At 51.1% G+C, this 16,715-nt stretch overlaps 6 protein-coding genes and 1 pseudogene across 7 annotated transcripts; 5 read left to right on the top strand and 2 right to left on the bottom strand.

The window, feature by feature from the left end:
- Nucleotides 1-506: 506 nt before the first annotated feature.
- On the top strand, nt 507-1,607 carry GCG54_00011112 (1-aminocyclopropane-1-carboxylate oxidase-like; the record flags this gene model as incomplete). The annotated part of the gene is made up of 1 exon (XM_045411022.1): nt 507-1,607. The coding sequence occupies one exon, from the start codon at nt 507-509 to the stop codon at nt 1,605-1,607; it is 1,101 nt and encodes a 366-aa protein (XP_045268080.1).
- A 700-nt stretch (nt 1,608-2,307) lies between these two features.
- On the top strand, nt 2,308-3,792 carry GCG54_00011113 (uncharacterized protein; the record flags this gene model as incomplete). The annotated part of the gene is made up of 8 exons (XM_045411023.1): nt 2,308-2,418; nt 2,486-2,628; nt 2,685-2,726; nt 2,777-2,874; nt 2,934-2,946; nt 2,996-3,085; nt 3,137-3,479; nt 3,535-3,792. 8 exons carry the CDS (start codon nt 2,308-2,310, stop codon nt 3,790-3,792), a joined length of 1,098 nt encoding a protein of 365 aa, XP_045268081.1.
- A 2,597-nt stretch (nt 3,793-6,389) lies between these two features.
- On the top strand, nt 6,390-10,007 carry GCG54_00011114 (uncharacterized protein; the record flags this gene model as incomplete). Its single annotated transcript, XM_045411024.1, has 4 exons — nt 6,390-6,521; nt 7,299-9,593; nt 9,651-9,756; nt 9,814-10,007. 4 exons carry the CDS (start codon nt 6,390-6,392, stop codon nt 10,005-10,007), a joined length of 2,727 nt encoding a protein of 908 aa, XP_045268082.1.
- A 459-nt stretch (nt 10,008-10,466) lies between these two features.
- GCG54_00011115 lies at nt 10,467-11,451 on the top strand (annotated as a pseudogene). Its single transcript has 2 exons — nt 10,467-10,927; nt 10,984-11,451. Coding segments are annotated over exons 1-2 (929 nt in total).
- Nucleotides 11,452-11,941: 490 nt separating this feature from the next.
- Nucleotides 11,942-14,038, bottom strand: GCG54_00011116 (Cutinase transcription factor 1 alpha; the record flags this gene model as incomplete). Its single annotated transcript, XM_045411025.1, has 1 exon — nt 11,942-14,038. One exon carries the CDS (start codon nt 14,036-14,038, stop codon nt 11,942-11,944), a length of 2,097 nt encoding a protein of 698 aa, XP_045268083.1.
- Nucleotides 14,039-14,498: 460 nt separating this feature from the next.
- Nucleotides 14,499-15,679, top strand: GCG54_00011117 (Succinate--CoA ligase [ADP-forming] subunit alpha; the record flags this gene model as incomplete). The annotated part of the gene is made up of 4 exons (XM_045411026.1): nt 14,499-14,664; nt 14,721-14,737; nt 14,794-14,910; nt 14,966-15,679. The coding sequence occupies 4 exons, from the start codon at nt 14,499-14,501 to the stop codon at nt 15,677-15,679; spliced, it is 1,014 nt and encodes a 337-aa protein (XP_045268084.1).
- A 156-nt stretch (nt 15,680-15,835) lies between these two features.
- GCG54_00011118 (uncharacterized protein) lies at nt 15,836-16,270 on the bottom strand (the record flags this gene model as incomplete). The annotated part of the gene is made up of 1 exon (XM_045411027.1): nt 15,836-16,270. The coding sequence occupies one exon, from the start codon at nt 16,268-16,270 to the stop codon at nt 15,836-15,838; it is 435 nt and encodes a 144-aa protein (XP_045268085.1).
- Nucleotides 16,271-16,715: the final 445 nt, after the last annotated feature.

Consider the following 16,715-nt stretch of genomic DNA (forward strand, 5'->3'; position numbering starts at 1 on the left):
CAAGGGTTGATCCCGAATAATTCAACACGATTCGTTCCACCGCAGAAAAAAAAAAACCCTTCCCAGTTTATCGGATTTTGAGTCGGTGGTTCTGCGCATGCGCCCTGGACCTGGTCGTCCTTACGACAAGGGAGCCTTGATGTGTCAATTCTTGTGACATTGTCTGAATTTTAATGATCATCAAACAAGTCTGAAGTCAGTATGTTGACAAGATAATTGCTTATCAATCGTTGAACATAAGACCACCGACGCATCAAAAAAGTTCATTCTCCGCAGATCTACCGCTTTATTCTTAGTTTGTGGTTGCTGTATCGCATGATGATTTGCATGTGAATAACCTCGCGGCGATCGACGTCATCCCGTCATCCTGCAGGAGGCGATAAGGCGGGGATGTGGAGGGTTTAAAAGAACCTAATCCAAACCTCAACAAGTACAACTCTCTTTCATCCCAAACTTGGCATACTTGTATTGTAATCCGACGTTGTAATATCGCGAATGCCAGAAACATGAGCGGGTCGCATCAATCCAACGGCGCCGCGTGCGATTCGCAAGCGGAGCACCCGAGCATCCCCCTCGTCAATCTGGACGGTCTCAGAAGCGCGCAACCACAAAAAGCGCAGCAGGCGGGCAAAGCGCTAGTCGACGCATTCAAGACTTTCGGCTTCGCGTATGTCAAAAATCATGGGCTGCCGCAGGAGACCGTGGACGCCGCGTTCCAATGGGTTTGTCTCTCCCGACTCATGTCTGTGCATGATATCACAACTCACAATTTCATCCAGAGCGCCAAGTTCTTCTCGCTGCCCCAGGCAGAGAAGGAAAAAGCACCGCATCCCCCAGAGGGATGGTGGCACCGGGGGTACTCGGGCATAGGCCGAGAAAAGGTCACGCAAATGGTGTTTGACGCCGATGAAATCAGCGAGCGTCGCAAGATCCCCGACTTCAAGGAATCATACGAGATTGGCCGCGAAGACGATGATCATCTCCCAAACATTTGGATTCCCGACGAGTCGCTACCCGGCTTTCGGGCGTTCTTCAACAGCTTCTACGAGGACTGCTACCAGCTAGAACTCCACCTGCTCCGGGGAATGGCACTGGGAATGGGATTAGACGAGGCCTTCTTCCAGGGGTACCACGTGAACAAGGACAACCAGATTAGGCTCCTCCATTATCCACCGGCCGAGGAAAAGCTGCTTCGCGCGGGAAAGGTCGAGCGGTTGGGCGGGCATACTGATTTTGGGTCCATGACACTGCTCTTCCAGGACGAGGTTGGAGGGCTGGAGGTAGAAGATCCCAACGAAGCGGGACGTTTCGTCCCGGTGCCGTATATTCCTGGGACGATCGTCGTCAACATTGGTGACTTCATGCAGCGGTGGAGCAATGACACGCTCAGGTCGACGATGCATCGTGTCCGGGCGCCGCCGCTGGAAACGGATGTGAGCGGCAGTCGAGTCACACGGGCGCGTTATTCCATCCCGTATTTCATCGGCGCCGACTCAGAAAAGACTGTTGACTGTGTTCCTGGGTGTTTCGGGCCCGAGCGACCCAAGAAGTATGACCCGATCAACAGCCGGGAGTACATCGAGATGCGTCTGAATGCAACGTACTGAGGAAAGGCGGGAAAATTCCCACGTGTATTCCTTCCATGTGTTTTTCTTGAGCGGGCATAATTGAGTCCAGAATCCCATCGGTCCATCAGAGAATCCCAAAAGAACACGTCTGGTTGGCGGTATCCTCATTGCCAAAGCTGCATGCCGTGGAGAACATTCGCATGCCCCTCAACATGCCTGTTTGTGCGTGGCCAGAGTCCCGCTGAAGAATGCCGTGATGTCCACTCGGCTGGCCAAACTCTCGTCGATCTCCGTCCCCTGTGCCCCTGAAGTGGTGATGAGCGCCGAACATGGTAGTATTCAAATGTTTTGGTCAGCGGACTTGGCGCTCCATGACACGTCGAAAACCTGCAAAACCCCAAGCTGACACCACCGGCAGATAGGCCACCACGCACCGCCGAAAGGCGGCTGGCTGGATTCCCAGTCCAGGATGGTGGATGCGGTGAGCAAGACGACCGAGGGGCTCGTTCAGAAGGCGAGGATGCGCACGACCGCGCGTTATCCGCTGTGGGGATGTCCTATGGTGGTTCCCTGATATAGGATGGACAGGGACCGGGGATCATTCTCGTGACCCGTGGGAACACGTTCCGCACTCTTACGTCCCGTCGAAGCCTTATTTTCTCCTTTTCTCCGCCTGGTAGGGAACGGCAGACGACGAAGCATTGCATCGCGACGAAACGAAGACGGAGCATCATTGAGAATGTGCCCCGAACAGGACGAGGATCAAGCGACCGCGGCCGCTCAGCAGGACCAGGACGCGGCGGCGGCCGCTGGTATCTTGCCCGCTGAGCATTGGGTGCAGGCGGCACGAGTCAGTCGACACGGCGGTCCGACCGCGTTCCCAAACTTGGTACCGGAGATGATTGACGGCGTGTTAGGAGGCTGCTAATGACGGCGACAACGACTCGGCGCTAGGCGACGACAACGCCAGTTCTACTGCGTCGATCACCTCTACTATTCTCGAGTACCGAAAGATTCACGGACGCACGTTTCACGGCGAGGTCGGAAATGCCCAGTACTGGTTAGGTGCCCCGAATCAGGTCGAGCGGGTTATCATGCCACTAACACTGGTTGTAGGGGGAGCAACGACGAGCAGCAGAATGAGTGCTGGGACATCAAGTAAGATGAAGGAGCGGGACTGGATCTTACAGGAGACTGACAAGCGGCAGTCACCATCTTTTGACTCTTTCTTGCGGCGACAAACTTCACTTGGCACCGATAGACAAGAGCAAGCTGACCAAAGCCCTGGATGTTGGAACTGGAACTGGTGAGCGTGCAAGGGTACGATTTACATGTGACCAAAGCTGATTCGTTGTTTGAACGCAGGCATCTGGGCCATGTAAGGATTCGATAGTCTGCGATGCCAGTTAATCTCTAACATTGCTCAGTGACTTCGCAGATGAGAACCCGGAATGCGAGGTTATCGGAACCGACATCTCGCCCATTCAGCCAACATGGGTCCCTCCTAACTGCAAGTTGTAAGTGCGAGAGCCTTGTGTCTTATCGCATACCCACTAACTCTAAAATAGCGAGATCGAGGATTGCACCCGCGAGTGGACCTTTGCTCCTGGAACCTTCGACTACGTCCACATCCGCTTCCTCGTCGGAAGTATCGCGGATTGGCCAGAGCTGTTCAAGCAGGCCTACGCGGCTCTCAAGCCAGGTGGCTACCTCGAGAGTTTCGAAGTCTCTCCCGCCATCATGAGTGACGACGACACCGTCCCGGAGACCAGTGCGCTGGGTCAGTGGGGCAAGTTCTTCGAGGAGGGCGGCCGGAAGATGGGCCGGACCTTCCGCGTTCTCGATGAGAATCTCCAAAAGACCTCCATGGAGGGAGCTGGCTTCGAGAACATTACGGAGTGGAACAACAAGGTACGATATGTCACTCTCTTGATCAAAGGACGGTACTAACGAGAGACCAATGAAGGCACCTATTGGCAACTGGCCTAAGGACCCGGTGAAGAGAGAAATTGGCGAATGGGCACAATTGACTCTTCTGTCCGATATCGAGGGCTATGTCCTCTTCATGGCCAACGTCATGTCAACTTGGAGCAGGGAGGAGATTCAAATCTACGCCGCTCAGCTCCGCCGCGAGATCCGCTCTGGCAAGCTGCATGGGTACTACCGTCAGAGGTGTGTTTGGGGACGGAAGCCCCTCGATCCCATCTCGGCACCAGAGCAGTAGAGAACAATTTCAATCGCAGCTACATCCATTAGCATCAGCAAGCCTGTAGCAATATCATAGTTCCGTCTTTGAATCAGACACGACGCAACCGTTCCTTATCATAGATACCAGGTAGTCAACGTGAACGCAGGATCGTCCGCGATGAGTCCTTCTCAACACGCAGAAAGGGGAGCTTTCGCATTCTTAAACAGGCCCATTGATGGCGCCCAATCGAAAGTTATCGCAATATCTCTCGCTTAATATTGCTGACCTCGCTGATAACATTCTTAGAGGAGCTAAAGAGTATGATATGGCTAGGTAATGTTCTCATTTTCTGCCAGCGGCTGCGTTTGTAGAACTTTATGATTCTTTGCTAGAGAGCGAAGAAGCTTAGGATCTTGGAAAGGCTTGCTGTTTAGCTTGATGTGAGTTGGACTAGGGCCAGTAATCTTAGTAAAAGACGGAGATCAGCTAGATCGACGGTCTCATCCACGTCGAGCATAGTCTAAGAGCTTACAGGAGACGAGTATATAGGAGAAAGACCCGCCTAAATAGACCTTCTGAGGTAGAAACATGTGCTAAGGCCGAAGGTGAATCAACAATAAAACTAGTCAAACTTTTGCGTTCTTCGGCTCTGTAAAATTGTGATTTGATGTCAGTTCCTGAGAGCACACCTCATGGCGTCAATGAATGTCTCCTTGAGGCCTAAGGCCGCTTCCTAATCCTTGTAATAAACATAGCCTTTAGTTCCATCGTCTTAAGAACGCAACCTCACGCAACCTGGAACCTGCTATAAGTCGACACAACTGGCTGAAAAGAAATGTGGACGTAACTTGGTTGCGTACTTGTAGATAAACTCAGCAATATCATAATTAAATCCACCAAGTCATGAAAGAGTAAAACTACGTATACAGTAATGTGAAGCGCAGATAAGCACTAAAGCTAGAAGGATCGCCTGTGTTCATTTCTCCGAATACATCCGTTTCTGAGTTTCTCGGTAATTATTCCTCAATAACATTAGGTCGTTCCCTGAAACTTTACCGATTGGGGCTATTTTGACCTTGTCCTTTCTCAAGCTCCACGTATGTTGATAATTAATGAAGCAATCTTCAGCTAGCTCAACTACCTGTACTAAAGAATTGTTTATTTGGATTGTAATTGGCCGATTGGGCTTCTCATCTTCATAGGCTTTGTTTCGGTCCACGTGCTTCAGCGTGTTGGGGTAGACAGCCGAGTAAGCTTCTCAGAAGCTCTTTTCCTCTTCGTCGCCTTCTTGTCCGTGATGTTGGCAAAGCATCAGACACTGGGGAAACCCATGCTTGGAAACAGCAAGCACGACCATAGCACAGCCACTTACGGACTGGTCCGCATCTTGTCCAGATACTTGTATAACCCTCCCCGGGAAAAAAAGCCCCGGATCGGAGATGGGATTGTATTTGAGGACTCGTTCACTTAGAAATCGGATGGTTCCTTGGCTGTCTTGCCAGACGTCGTCCGTTTGGGTAGGTGCCATATTTAGGCAGTCGCTGTCCTCATCGGCCGGGCTATCGGCGACCGGGCTATCGGGCTTGGTTCCAAAAGTGTCTTCTCTGAAAGGATCTTTGCCAGCTAGCAGTGACCTGAAGTCGGGCAGGGAATCTCTTCGTTCGTGAAGGCGCGGTGGCACAATAATGTCGGTATCGGCTTCAGAAGGTTGCCCCACAGGTGTCCCAACCTCGAGTCCAGACGCTGTATAGACGCGTGAGTATTTTACTTAAGATAGAGGAATTCCTTGTTGAATTTGGACCGGAATATCACAAACGGAAATGACTACTCACATAAGCGGAAACGGCTGCCCAAAGTGGCTGCGGATCCTTCAGTCTGATTGTCCAAGGCAGCAACTCCGTTCGGTCCTTGCTTTAATTGGTTGAAGTGAACATTAAGAAAGATCAGGCCGCTGCTTTTCAAGTGATTATCTTCTGGTTGTCGTGACATATCCGGTCAAACAGATGGAGTATTACGAGCATCCATGGCGTACGAAACAAATGCAAGTGGTGAGGAGCTGCTGTCGAGGATGGACCTGGGGACAAGGAAATCCTCAGTCACTGCGGGGTAGCTGGTTCGCATGGTTGTGTTGGCCACAGGAAGACAGCCAAAAGGCAGCCAGCACACCCCTGTCTGAGAAGTATCTGCGGCAATCTTTGCGAGTTGCGGAATCAGGCTGAGCAAGCAGGACGTGTCATCACTCTCATTCCCGTAAGCAGCATGAATAGCCGTGGAAAGCCTGCAACACAGGGTTTCTGGCATAAGCCAGGCTGTGCTCAAGTAGCCAATAGATACATTGGAAATTGCCTCAGAAACAATTTACACACAGCCCCAAAGTCCGTTGGCCTGCAGAAGAAAAGAGAGACGGTAAAGACAATGATAATGCCCATAAGAATGTCTTTAACGCTCTGAATGTTGTCTTCGACTACTTTGTATTAGGCTTCACACATTGACGGTAATATTTCCCACTGCGCAGCCGGTCAACGACAATCGATGACGAGAAAGTTTCAAAAGACAGCCCAGCCCCTATCTCGCCAGTTTTTCGACCGACATTGATGCATTATCGCTGAAATTGAAATCACCAATTCGCACCTATGGCCGAAGTTGCCGGTCTGGCTTTGAGCGGCGTTGCCCTCGCCAGCCTGATTACATCCTGCATCGACATCATCAAATACTGGAACGACGGAAGGTTTTGGATCAATGATCTCGGTCTGGCGATCACCAAGGTCAGCTTGCTGAAAGTCCGCATCAGTCAGCTCGGAAATGTTCTTCGCGCTGCCGCGAAGGAAGAAGACGATGAGCATAACACATGCCACGGAAAGCAGCTACTTCTACTTCATATGCTACGCCAGCCTTGATCTGTTCACACATCTGTTATCGAATGAACCTTGATCTTTGCCTATTATTTCTCTCGGTAGCTACTTAATCGCTCGCTTATTGATGGTCATCTTATGCGGGAAACCCGGGGCTCCGTATCCCATTCCATACCACTATTCGATCAAGAGTGACATAACTGCCCATTGGGAGTCGGGTCGAGAAAGCCAGTTAGAGGGATGGCATGCTGCATGCATAGCTCTGCCCTGATTATAAATGCTTGATTTGAAGAATTTGCCCGAGGCTACACCAATAGCAGTCGTTGGATCCAACTGGGGCAAACAAGATCTGGAACAGCTTCGTGGTTGCTCAACTGGTATCGTGACAAAAGTTGCTGTGATAACAACTGAAGCCAGGCAGCGATTCCAGAAGCGGGGTAATTAAGGCAGCCGCCGTAGCCTGGCAGATGTTTGACGCAGGCTCTCCTTATTATGGCTAAAAGAATTGGCTCTTGTCCGATACTCCACTGCGGCGACGACTTATTATGGCCGCTTAAAATCGGAAGGTGACCCAGATCTCCTTGAGGCCAACGACGGTCGATGGTTTGCATCTTATCAAGCCAAAAATGAGCCATGGAGCAAGTTCAGCAAACACGTGTTTCTTGGTCATCGATTTTAAGCACTTTACAGGGCTTATGCGATGAGAAGCTCGTCTCTGAGATCCAGCCAATCCGCGAATCTATCATTGGTGCAACTGCGCTCCGCCACAGCAGCAAAGCCCAGAATTCGACACCAAATGCCGGGAATGATGACCACCCCTTGACCCTTCACGAATGGATTCGTTTGACGCAGCACATCGCACAAAGCCTTCTGCGGCAATATGTCAATCTTGCTTTGGCCGTCGCATTTCTACGTGAATCGGGACGCCAGGCTACTCGACTCCCTCCGGACGACATCGAGTCAATATGGTCACTTGTACAAGGAGTATTATCAGAGACATCAATCATCCGCAAAGTCGATCGAAACGTCGAGGGATTTATTTCAATCACTCTTTGGTGCATGGCCAAAGACGGCAATGTTCAGGAATCAGTTCAGCTTGAAGTATGGTTCCCTGGGGTCAAACGAGGAAACGAGGGGACACCCGTCATCTCTTCGCACCAACAGCTTGATCAGAGCTGGGTCCTACTGGGACAGGCGAGAGACTACAGATATCAAGTCCAGAAGGCACAACAAACGACAGCCACACATGCCAGGTATGAGCTGTCTTCAAGCCATACCAACAGCAAGAGCACCGAAAATCCTGCCAGATACGTCAACACCGGGGAACTAGTTCAGGCGAACGAGATACAGTCAGAAATGCGCTCGCGCCACATGACCTATAGCAGATACGCCGGAGCCTTTTGTCGGTTGGAAGTTGACCGGGATGAGATGCACGTGGCATTCTCGTTTTCCAACTATGCACAGGGTTCACGGCGTGTCCCTTCCATACTGGTCCCCGCGAAGGGTGGCTATTTTCAGGAGAGCGATATTGAAACCACCACACCCGCCACAATTACAGCAGCGATTGAAACTTTTCGCAATTGGGAGCAGTTCCACCAGCATGGTCTAGCCCACACCCGTAGAAACGAACTGGAGGAAGCGCTGCGCGCCCATCACAGTGCTTTGGCCATGTGTGATGGCAAGACCGACCTCCCACATGCCACACATTATCGATACGTGGTGCTTGCCGAACTCGGGTATGTTTACAGAATGCTTGGGCGATTTGCAAGAGCCAGTGAGTGCCTGGAAGACGCAGTCAGGAACATGCCGCCCAACGAGAGCCGTCTCAAAGCACTTGGAGAGCTTGCGGTCGTGTATCGTCATTTAGACAAACTGAAAGACGCCAAACGGACTTGCGAAGAACAGTATGAATCTGCCAAACTCATGGGGCTCGAGCTTGAAACAGAGCGTGCAATCGGTAATCTTGGCATGGTCAACTACCAACTTTTCCTGACCAATAATGACAATCAGTACTTGACTGTGGCCATAAAGCAGTTGGAAGAACGGGTTGATATATGCCGGCGGCTGCGAATTCCAACGGACACTCAAGAAGATTCCCGTCGAAAGGCCGCCAAGGCTCAGACCGCTACAGCGCATGAGGCTATCGCATTTGCCCGATTATCGCTGTGTTACACTGTGCAAGGGGATCTCGACAAAGCGATCAGCGCAGCTTGGGATTGCCAAGAGCTGTCCATCCAGTCAGGCGACCCAAGCAAGATTGCATTCTCCAGGCTATTTTACGGCCGAGCGCTGCTCAAGAATGAACAGAAAGAAAAGGCGCTTGCTGAGTTCAATCCTTCAGACGGGAATACGCCAGTCGCAGCTCTCTCGAAAGAGCCTTGCGAAGAGTACCGGGGCTACATTCAGGAAATGATCGATGCTGGAGCGGACTTGACTTTACGAGACAAATCTGGCTACTCAGCACTGGACTTTGCAGTCTACAGCGGTGATGACCTGACACAGAATATTCTCATCGAAGGTCTTCGGCGACAGCTCAACCAAGACAAGGTCGAGCAGCATCGGCTGGAATCTTCGCTTCGAAAGGGCTATCGGGAGCTTTTTCAGGAGATATTGCGACCGGTGCTGCTAGAAGGAGACAAACGATCTAGCATCAAACGCCTGCGACAGGCGTATGCGAAAGCCCTTGCTGCGGACGAAGAGAAAGCACGCCAGTTTGATGCATTCAAATACGTACGGTTTGCCGACTTTGCTAGACACGGTAAGCTGCCCAAGTCTAGCGAGAACCTGACACGCCGCTTTGGCGACGACGATGATGAAGACCTTTACGTGATTTTCATGTCTTACACATGGTCCAAGAAGAAGCGTACTGGGGAATTCTCCCCCGACGACATGGAAAATACGAAGTATCATCAAATGATCAACGCTTTGGAAAGTTTTCTTCTGGAGCATCCCAATGTGAGTCCCGAGACCGTTTGCGTATGGCTTGTAAGTACCCGCTCCAAATAATATGCCTTCATTCCGAGCCTCATCAAATATTTACAGGACTGGGCCTGTATCGACCAGGACAACCGAGACATACAGGCGCGCGGTGTCGCAGCCCTACCAATGTGCGTTGCACAATGTAACGCCATGATCAGTATTACCGAAGGTACCTACTACGAACGGGCATGGTGCTGTGTTGAAGTAATCACTATACGAGCTCTAGAAAGATCGTATCATGCCCATGGATGGTATGAATTCGAGTATGACGCACGTCAAGAGAGGAATGTACTTCGAGATGGGAAACTTACGAAAGCGCTAAGTGTGGCCTCAGCGAAGGTCACTGTGGAGAGCGATCGTCCCCAACTAGAGTTCCTGGAGAGGCAGGCGAAGCTTCTGGATATCACAACTGGTGCATGAACAGTCTAAGTCATTGTAGTTGGTTTCCTGTCATGTTATGGTCCAACGAGTCAGTTCCAAACGCTGTTCACATGTACATGTACTCTAGATGAGATGGAAAACAGTAGAACTGGGATAGTTTACAGAGGCTTTGGATCGCATATGAGTAAGAAAATGAATGCTTTTGTCTTGACGCGGATGGCCCATAATCAAAATGATGCGACGCCCAACTCATTGACTGTCCCTGACCTTCGCTAGGCACAGTGATGTTTCCATTTAATCTCCATTCGTAAAAGAGACCACCGTGATTGCATGGTCTGCAGCCAATGAAAGAAAGGAAAATCACGCCGGATTTTGGCCGAGGGATAAGGCAAACATATACTGCATGGCTAGTTAGTTGCCTTAGCTGCTGCCTGGCAGGCACCCTGGCTTACGACCCCGCACCTTGAGCAGTTTTCTCTAGCCTGCTGGAAACTCTTAATGGCTTCAACAGCAGTGAGCAACCCTCCCACGACCAGCCCAGATCTCATATTCTCCAAAGCTCATTTTGCAATGGGTGACAACGGGGAGAATGTCGCCAAAAAGGCCTTGGGAGGACAAGCTGGTGAGAATAACCTCGCAGCCTGGGACAACATTGCCAATTATTGGGACCAGTCACTTGGCAGTGGGAACGACATGTACCAAGAATGCCTCTTACCGGCTATCCAGGAGCTTGGAGCCCCTCAAAAGGGAGAGCGTGCACTTGACCTAGGTACTGGTAGCGCAGTAATTGCCGCAGTCTTAGCAACTTCAGGCGCTCGCGTCACGGCGGTGGATGGTTCGAGGTTGATGCTTGAGAAGGCAGAAATTCGGGCAAAGGATGCAAAGCTGGACATGACGTTTGAAGTAGTTAATCTACTAGACACTGCCAGCCTCGAAAGCTTCAGTCGAAGCCATCCTAGGTGAGGGATTCCTATCCGTCTATTTGTATAAATTGGTTCTAACGATAGCTTTTAAGATTCGACTTGATCACATGCAGCATGACTTTAAAGGAGTTGCCGGATCTAGAACCCCTCGCGGCAGCACTCCCGAAGCTGCTGGCACCCGGCGGCAGGTAAGATCAGAGCACAACCTGGTCGGCGTTGTCGCTAATTTCACAAGGATTGTAATCATCAACTTACACCCGGCTTTCTCGAAGCCTGCTGGTCACCGTGCGATGGAGGTTCTAGAGAATGAGCAGACCGGGAAACAAGAATTCCATAGGCATATCAAAGTGTCTAAGTATCTTGACGTCGCACCGGTCAAGAGCGAGGCGTTGAGGGGACAGCCCTATCCATTGGTATGTGTCTCGAACTCCCTCCTTGCCGCCAAGGCTAACAGACTAGAACTTGTATCACCGGCCGTTTTGGTCTCTGTTGGACCCGTTCTTCCGGAATGGACTTGTAATGGACGCTATGCGAGAGCCTGGCTTTACAGGACCAAATGACCCGTCTCAACTGCAATCGTATCATAACTTTGGACAGTTCCCAATGCTCTTAGCATTTCGCTTACGGCTACTCCATACCCAGTAGAGGCGTGAACATATAGACATGTTAGGAATGGTGGCATTTGTGAAAGGAGGGGGCAGACAATGTAAATGTTACATCCATTGTATATGAGGTCATGTGTCTATTGTTACTTACATCGTTAGACTTTACTACGTAGCATTCCGCAACGCCGCATGCCTCGAAGAGAACAATTGCTGAGATGTTGAACTTTATATACTATAATCGCCTTCCGGGTCTTCCCCCCTTTGACTCAACATGCACGATGCTTACCATGTGTGGCGTAGACGGTGCTGCACTGCTCATTCCATCTACAGCATCCATAGATGCTGTACCATTATTGTCTATACAAATGGAAGCTTACACAACGGACGGCTAAGCGAAAAACGACCTTCCAAAACAGTTTTTACCAGTATTGATAATTATTATGGCCTAGATAGTGGCTGCCGTATTTGTCCATTCAAGTATTCCACCCTCGCCAAATGCAAAATCGTTCTCGATTTGCGAGAAGAGAAACTGATTAGCCTCTTCTGTTGACCATGACCAGGGCGTGTCCGACGCGAGCAAAGTATCAAGTCCGTCCATATCGCCACCAGATTCATGTCTTGGAGAGCCTCCTGTGTCTAAAGTCCTGACATCCTGGCGGCTGCCCACTTGACCCTTGTCTGCAGCACCAGTCACCCCTGAGTCATCCTGCATCTGGAGTCTCGCCGCCGTAGACCGATCTAGGTACTTGAAAAATAGCTGTAGCACCCAATTTCTGACCTCCCATGTCTTCTGCAGTTCTTGTAAGCCCAGGAGACACAACTTAGCTCTGTGCTCCAGAATAGCGCGACCTGTACCCCGGGACGTTCGAAGGTTGACCGTGTGTATGCAAAGGGTATTGAAGAGGTTCGTAATAACATGAATCTGACCATGTCGCAAGTTCCCTTCAAGAAGCATATCCTCGATGATCCTTGAGTTGCGGGCAGCAGCTTGGAGAGCGACTTGTCCGTCAACCTCTCGGCCTTCTTCTGCACTACCGATACAACCTGACCTGTACAGAAGGATTAGGAGGTTGTTGTATGCAAGATGTAGCATATTGCAGTGAAACCCCGGTGGATCTCCGATATCGTCTGTACCACCACGCATTGCGATAGGTAAACTCTGTCTCCAGCGAACAAGATCGTCCTTCATCTGAGAACGGTCATTCGTGCTGAGCGACTTGCTGGGGAGATATCCACAGTGCACAATCTTTCCTAGAACTCGAGAGAGTTGAGCCATGCCCATAACGTATGCAGTATATTCTTGTGCCTTGGGTGCTGGTAATGATAGACTGAAGGCATGTTCGAAGTCCGGTTCGCCCAGGGGTTCGATATCGCAGTCTTCGTCCCTTATTCGGTTTGGGAGGCCTAGAGCAGCAGCACATTGACGTTCCCTGATGTAGATCGACCACCACAGCCGCCGCCGAAGCTTTTCCGTGTTCGAATCCGGCGACTTTGTAGGTGCCGATCGATGCAAGGCTTTCGTCTGGGCGAGACTGATGGCAGCACCGAGCCAATGGCGCGCATCTTTCTCAAGCAGGGCACCGGCTCGCCAGAAGCTCAGCAGAAACAAAGCTTGAGTGACAGTAAACTTCTTTGGCTCAAAGTCGACGTCGTAGATGTCTTTTGCCCTGTTGTAGAACACATATTTGGCCATGTGGCGGCTCCCAAGACCAAGTGCCGGCAAGTCATCCTCTTCGCAATGGATGACCGCAATGAAGAGCATGGCCTGGAGTAGAAGGGGAGATAGAGTTTCCAGTTCACTATGTTGCCATACATCCTGTTCATCCACAATTGGAAAGCATGGATGGAACCACTTGAAGTATGCTCGAAGCAACGCCTCCACAGCCGGTTTTGGTGGAAACGAAAAGATGCCTTCAGCTTTAAGGGACCGTATGCGAGCTTGTCTTCTCTCAACCTCCCAAGGCGGAATCATGTTCTCGGCCCTAACAGCATTCGGCACTGAGTGGAGGAATCTCAAGTTTTCAGGCGGCGAGACACCGGCCCCTGCTGGGGTGGGATATCCATGAGTGACGTACCGTATGGACGTCGACTCTCCCAAGAAGACCGATGTTTCTTCTTCTTGCCTGCCATCAATTGTATCCGGGAGGTTTATTTGGGGTTCGGGGTCCCGCACAGTGATAGAACTGTCAGCTTCGAAGACTTCGAAAGAATCTTCCTGGTCGCGGTTCTGCGATAATGCAGCAAGCACTTGAGATGCAGCGACATGCTCGTCGGCGTCATCAATCGTTGAACCGTTGCCGAGCGTGTCATCTGGGAAAGCCGGCGATGGGCTCGTGTGTGCAGAAGAGACATTGGTGTCCGGCTCGGGACGCCGCCGGGAGGGTCGCGGGTGTTTGCCGCGCCGTGACACTCGGAGCTCACACGGCGCGTTTGCGGCGGCGCAATTCCGACATGGGACTCTCTCGGTTACATCGCACTTGACTCGTCTGGCATTGCAGGCGAGACAAGCTTGCCGAGCCCTCTTCCGTGGGGTTGGAGCCATTGCCGACACAACCGTATTACCGATCGCACCACCTGAAGTTGGGAAAGCAAACAGTCGCCGAGCGATTGCGTCCTCACAGAACAGCCTGAAAACTATGGATTGTTCCGAGACATCAAACTATTTGGAACTCCCACTCGATATGAATCAGCCTGGCGGTTGCAAAAGTGCATGTAGCCGACAGGAGCCCCGCTGGTGTCGGGGCGGGGGAAATAACACGGCCAGGCCATGACATCACCAAAAGCGCCATCTCGGTTATATGGCACTGTATGTAGCCGAGGTCCTACCCTAGTTCCGACAACAGTGATTCAATGATCCCTGGGGCGATGTAGCTTCAGCTTCACGAAGCAACAGACCTGCGATTTCAATCAGCTCCAGTAAATCCGGCTTTCTCAATGATCTGAATGGTCTCGTGTTTGCGTGATTCATTTCTGCTGCGGCTATCGCTCTTTTATCCGCAACCATGTTCACCCGACAATGGCTGAAGGTGGCCAAGGCGCCCCGGCAAGCACCGCAATTTGGCAATGTCCGCATGAGGTTTTCAACGTCGAGCGCGAATCAAAGGTCATATGAGGAAGATACGATTGCAAACTTGAAAATAGACGGGAACACGAGAGTCATATACCAAGGTAGAGACCCATTGAGCGTTAAGAGAGAATTGGCCGAATGCTAATGCCTAGCTCAGGGTTTACGGGAAGAGCTGTGAGTTGGGTTCATGTCTCTCGTCCCCTTTGACACAATGAGCTGACACGGTTAAGGCCACTTTAAATGCAAAAGACACAATAGAATATGGCACGAACGTTGTCGGTGGCGTCTCGCCTGGAAAGGGGGGAAAAGATCATCTATCATTGCCTGTGTTTGATACAGTTAAAGAGGTAAGCTACTCAATGCCCGCCAATGGCTGTTCGTTCTTGATAACTTACTCCTTAGGCTATGGACAAAGTGAAGCCTCATGCAAGTGCCGTGTTTGTTCCAGCGCAATTTGCGGCGAGTGCTATCACCGAGGCAATTGAGGCCGAAGTACCACTTGTCGTATCCGTCGCGGAGCACGTACCCGTCCACGACATGGCTCGAGTTCAAGAAATACTGCGAACTCAGACAAAGACTCGCTTGGTTGGCCCCAATTGCCCAGGAATCATTGCGCCAAACCAGTGCCGTATCGGTATTATGCCATACAAGCAGTACTCCAAAGGCATAGTTGGAATTGTTTCGAAGAGCGGCACTCTGAGTTACGAGGCTGTAGGTGCGACAACAAAGGCAGGTTTGGGACAGAGCATCGTTGTAGGTATGGGGGGAGACATGATGCCGGGAACGACGTTGCTAGACGGGCTGAGGTTGTTCTTCGAGCATGAAGAGACGAAGGGAATCATTGTCATTGGGGAAATTGGCGGCGAAGCTGAGCTCAGAGCAGCGGAAGCTATCAAGGAGTACCGGAGGAAATCATCTAATTCGAAGCCAATCATCGCCATGGTTGCGGGAAGAACAGCTCCACCGGGCAAGACAATGGGGCATGCAGGAGCTCTGCTAACGCCAAGGGATGTGCTGGCCGACATCAAGGCAAAAGCACTGGCAGAGGCTGGGGCTCGTGTAGTTCCGCACCCAGGAGTCATGGGAGATGAGATGAAGAAGCTTTTGAAGCTTTAGCAATCGACCTAAAATGGCTCACACTTGGACCGGTTTTGCAAAGTGATGTTTATTTTCTAATAACCGTTCCTGATCACCGCGTAACTTGAACATGTTGTCCTCCGAGACCCTTACCGAAGCCCCAGCAGCGACTCGGTACATGGTGGAACTACGCACCTAGCTTGGGTTTACGCCGCAACGAGTGCTCTTCCACAGCAACCCGTTGGAGCTTCTCGATGCAATACAGGTCCCAGTGCCATCCTGGAAACGGGCATACGTGGACGCACCACCACAGTTATATCCATCATAGAGAGAGCACCCCCCTGAACTCTTGGCACCACTGCCCTTCCACACATTGGCGACATTCAAGCTTCCACTATTGCCTGGCGTGTTCAGTGAGAAGCAGTCAGGCGCAGATCCCCCATTGACATTTTCGCCAGCTCGAGGCGGACGGGTCCACCAAGCTGCCGTTTCGCTAGTGTAGGCAGAACAGCCTGAGTTGGAGTAGAAGTTGACTTGCACAGCTTTTCCGGGTTCGTAACTCGCAGATGCAGGGTGGATGAGGTGTACGGCCGTTGCCGTGAAAACGCCGAGGGTGGAAGAAAAGTGCATTTTGGGGTTCGCGTGGGAGCGAGTGAAGACGTAACTGGGAGTTGGTGAGATTGACGGTGTGCCTTAGTTAGATTTGGTATAATAGGTGTAATAGTAGAGAATAACGCTCTAAGAACATGGAACGTTTTGTTATCTGAGTTGCTCGACTGGCAATTATGGTGTGGGAAAGGGCCTCCTTATTTAGGTCCAGTTCCCAACCAAGACCACGCAAGGACGAACCTCAAGTTCAACTATTGAGCATACCTTCCTATCTCGGAAGACGATCGAAGTCCAATTTGACTAAGGCGGTGTTCCTGAGTAAGGACATCTTGGCAAGCACGAGTAGGTGACTGCCTGGGTCAAAAATGGGTCCAGCCAGCAATGGCGCTTATTCATCGTCAAGCAACACATCAACCAGGTCCACCAATGCGGAGCGCAGCTGGTGAGGCAAGAAGACTTGGTTCTG

Source organism: Colletotrichum gloeosporioides, assembly GCF_011800055.1.
Source record: "Colletotrichum gloeosporioides strain Lc1 chromosome Unknown consensus_17, whole genome shotgun sequence".
Taxonomy (NCBI): domain Eukaryota; kingdom Fungi; phylum Ascomycota; class Sordariomycetes; order Glomerellales; family Glomerellaceae; genus Colletotrichum; species Colletotrichum gloeosporioides.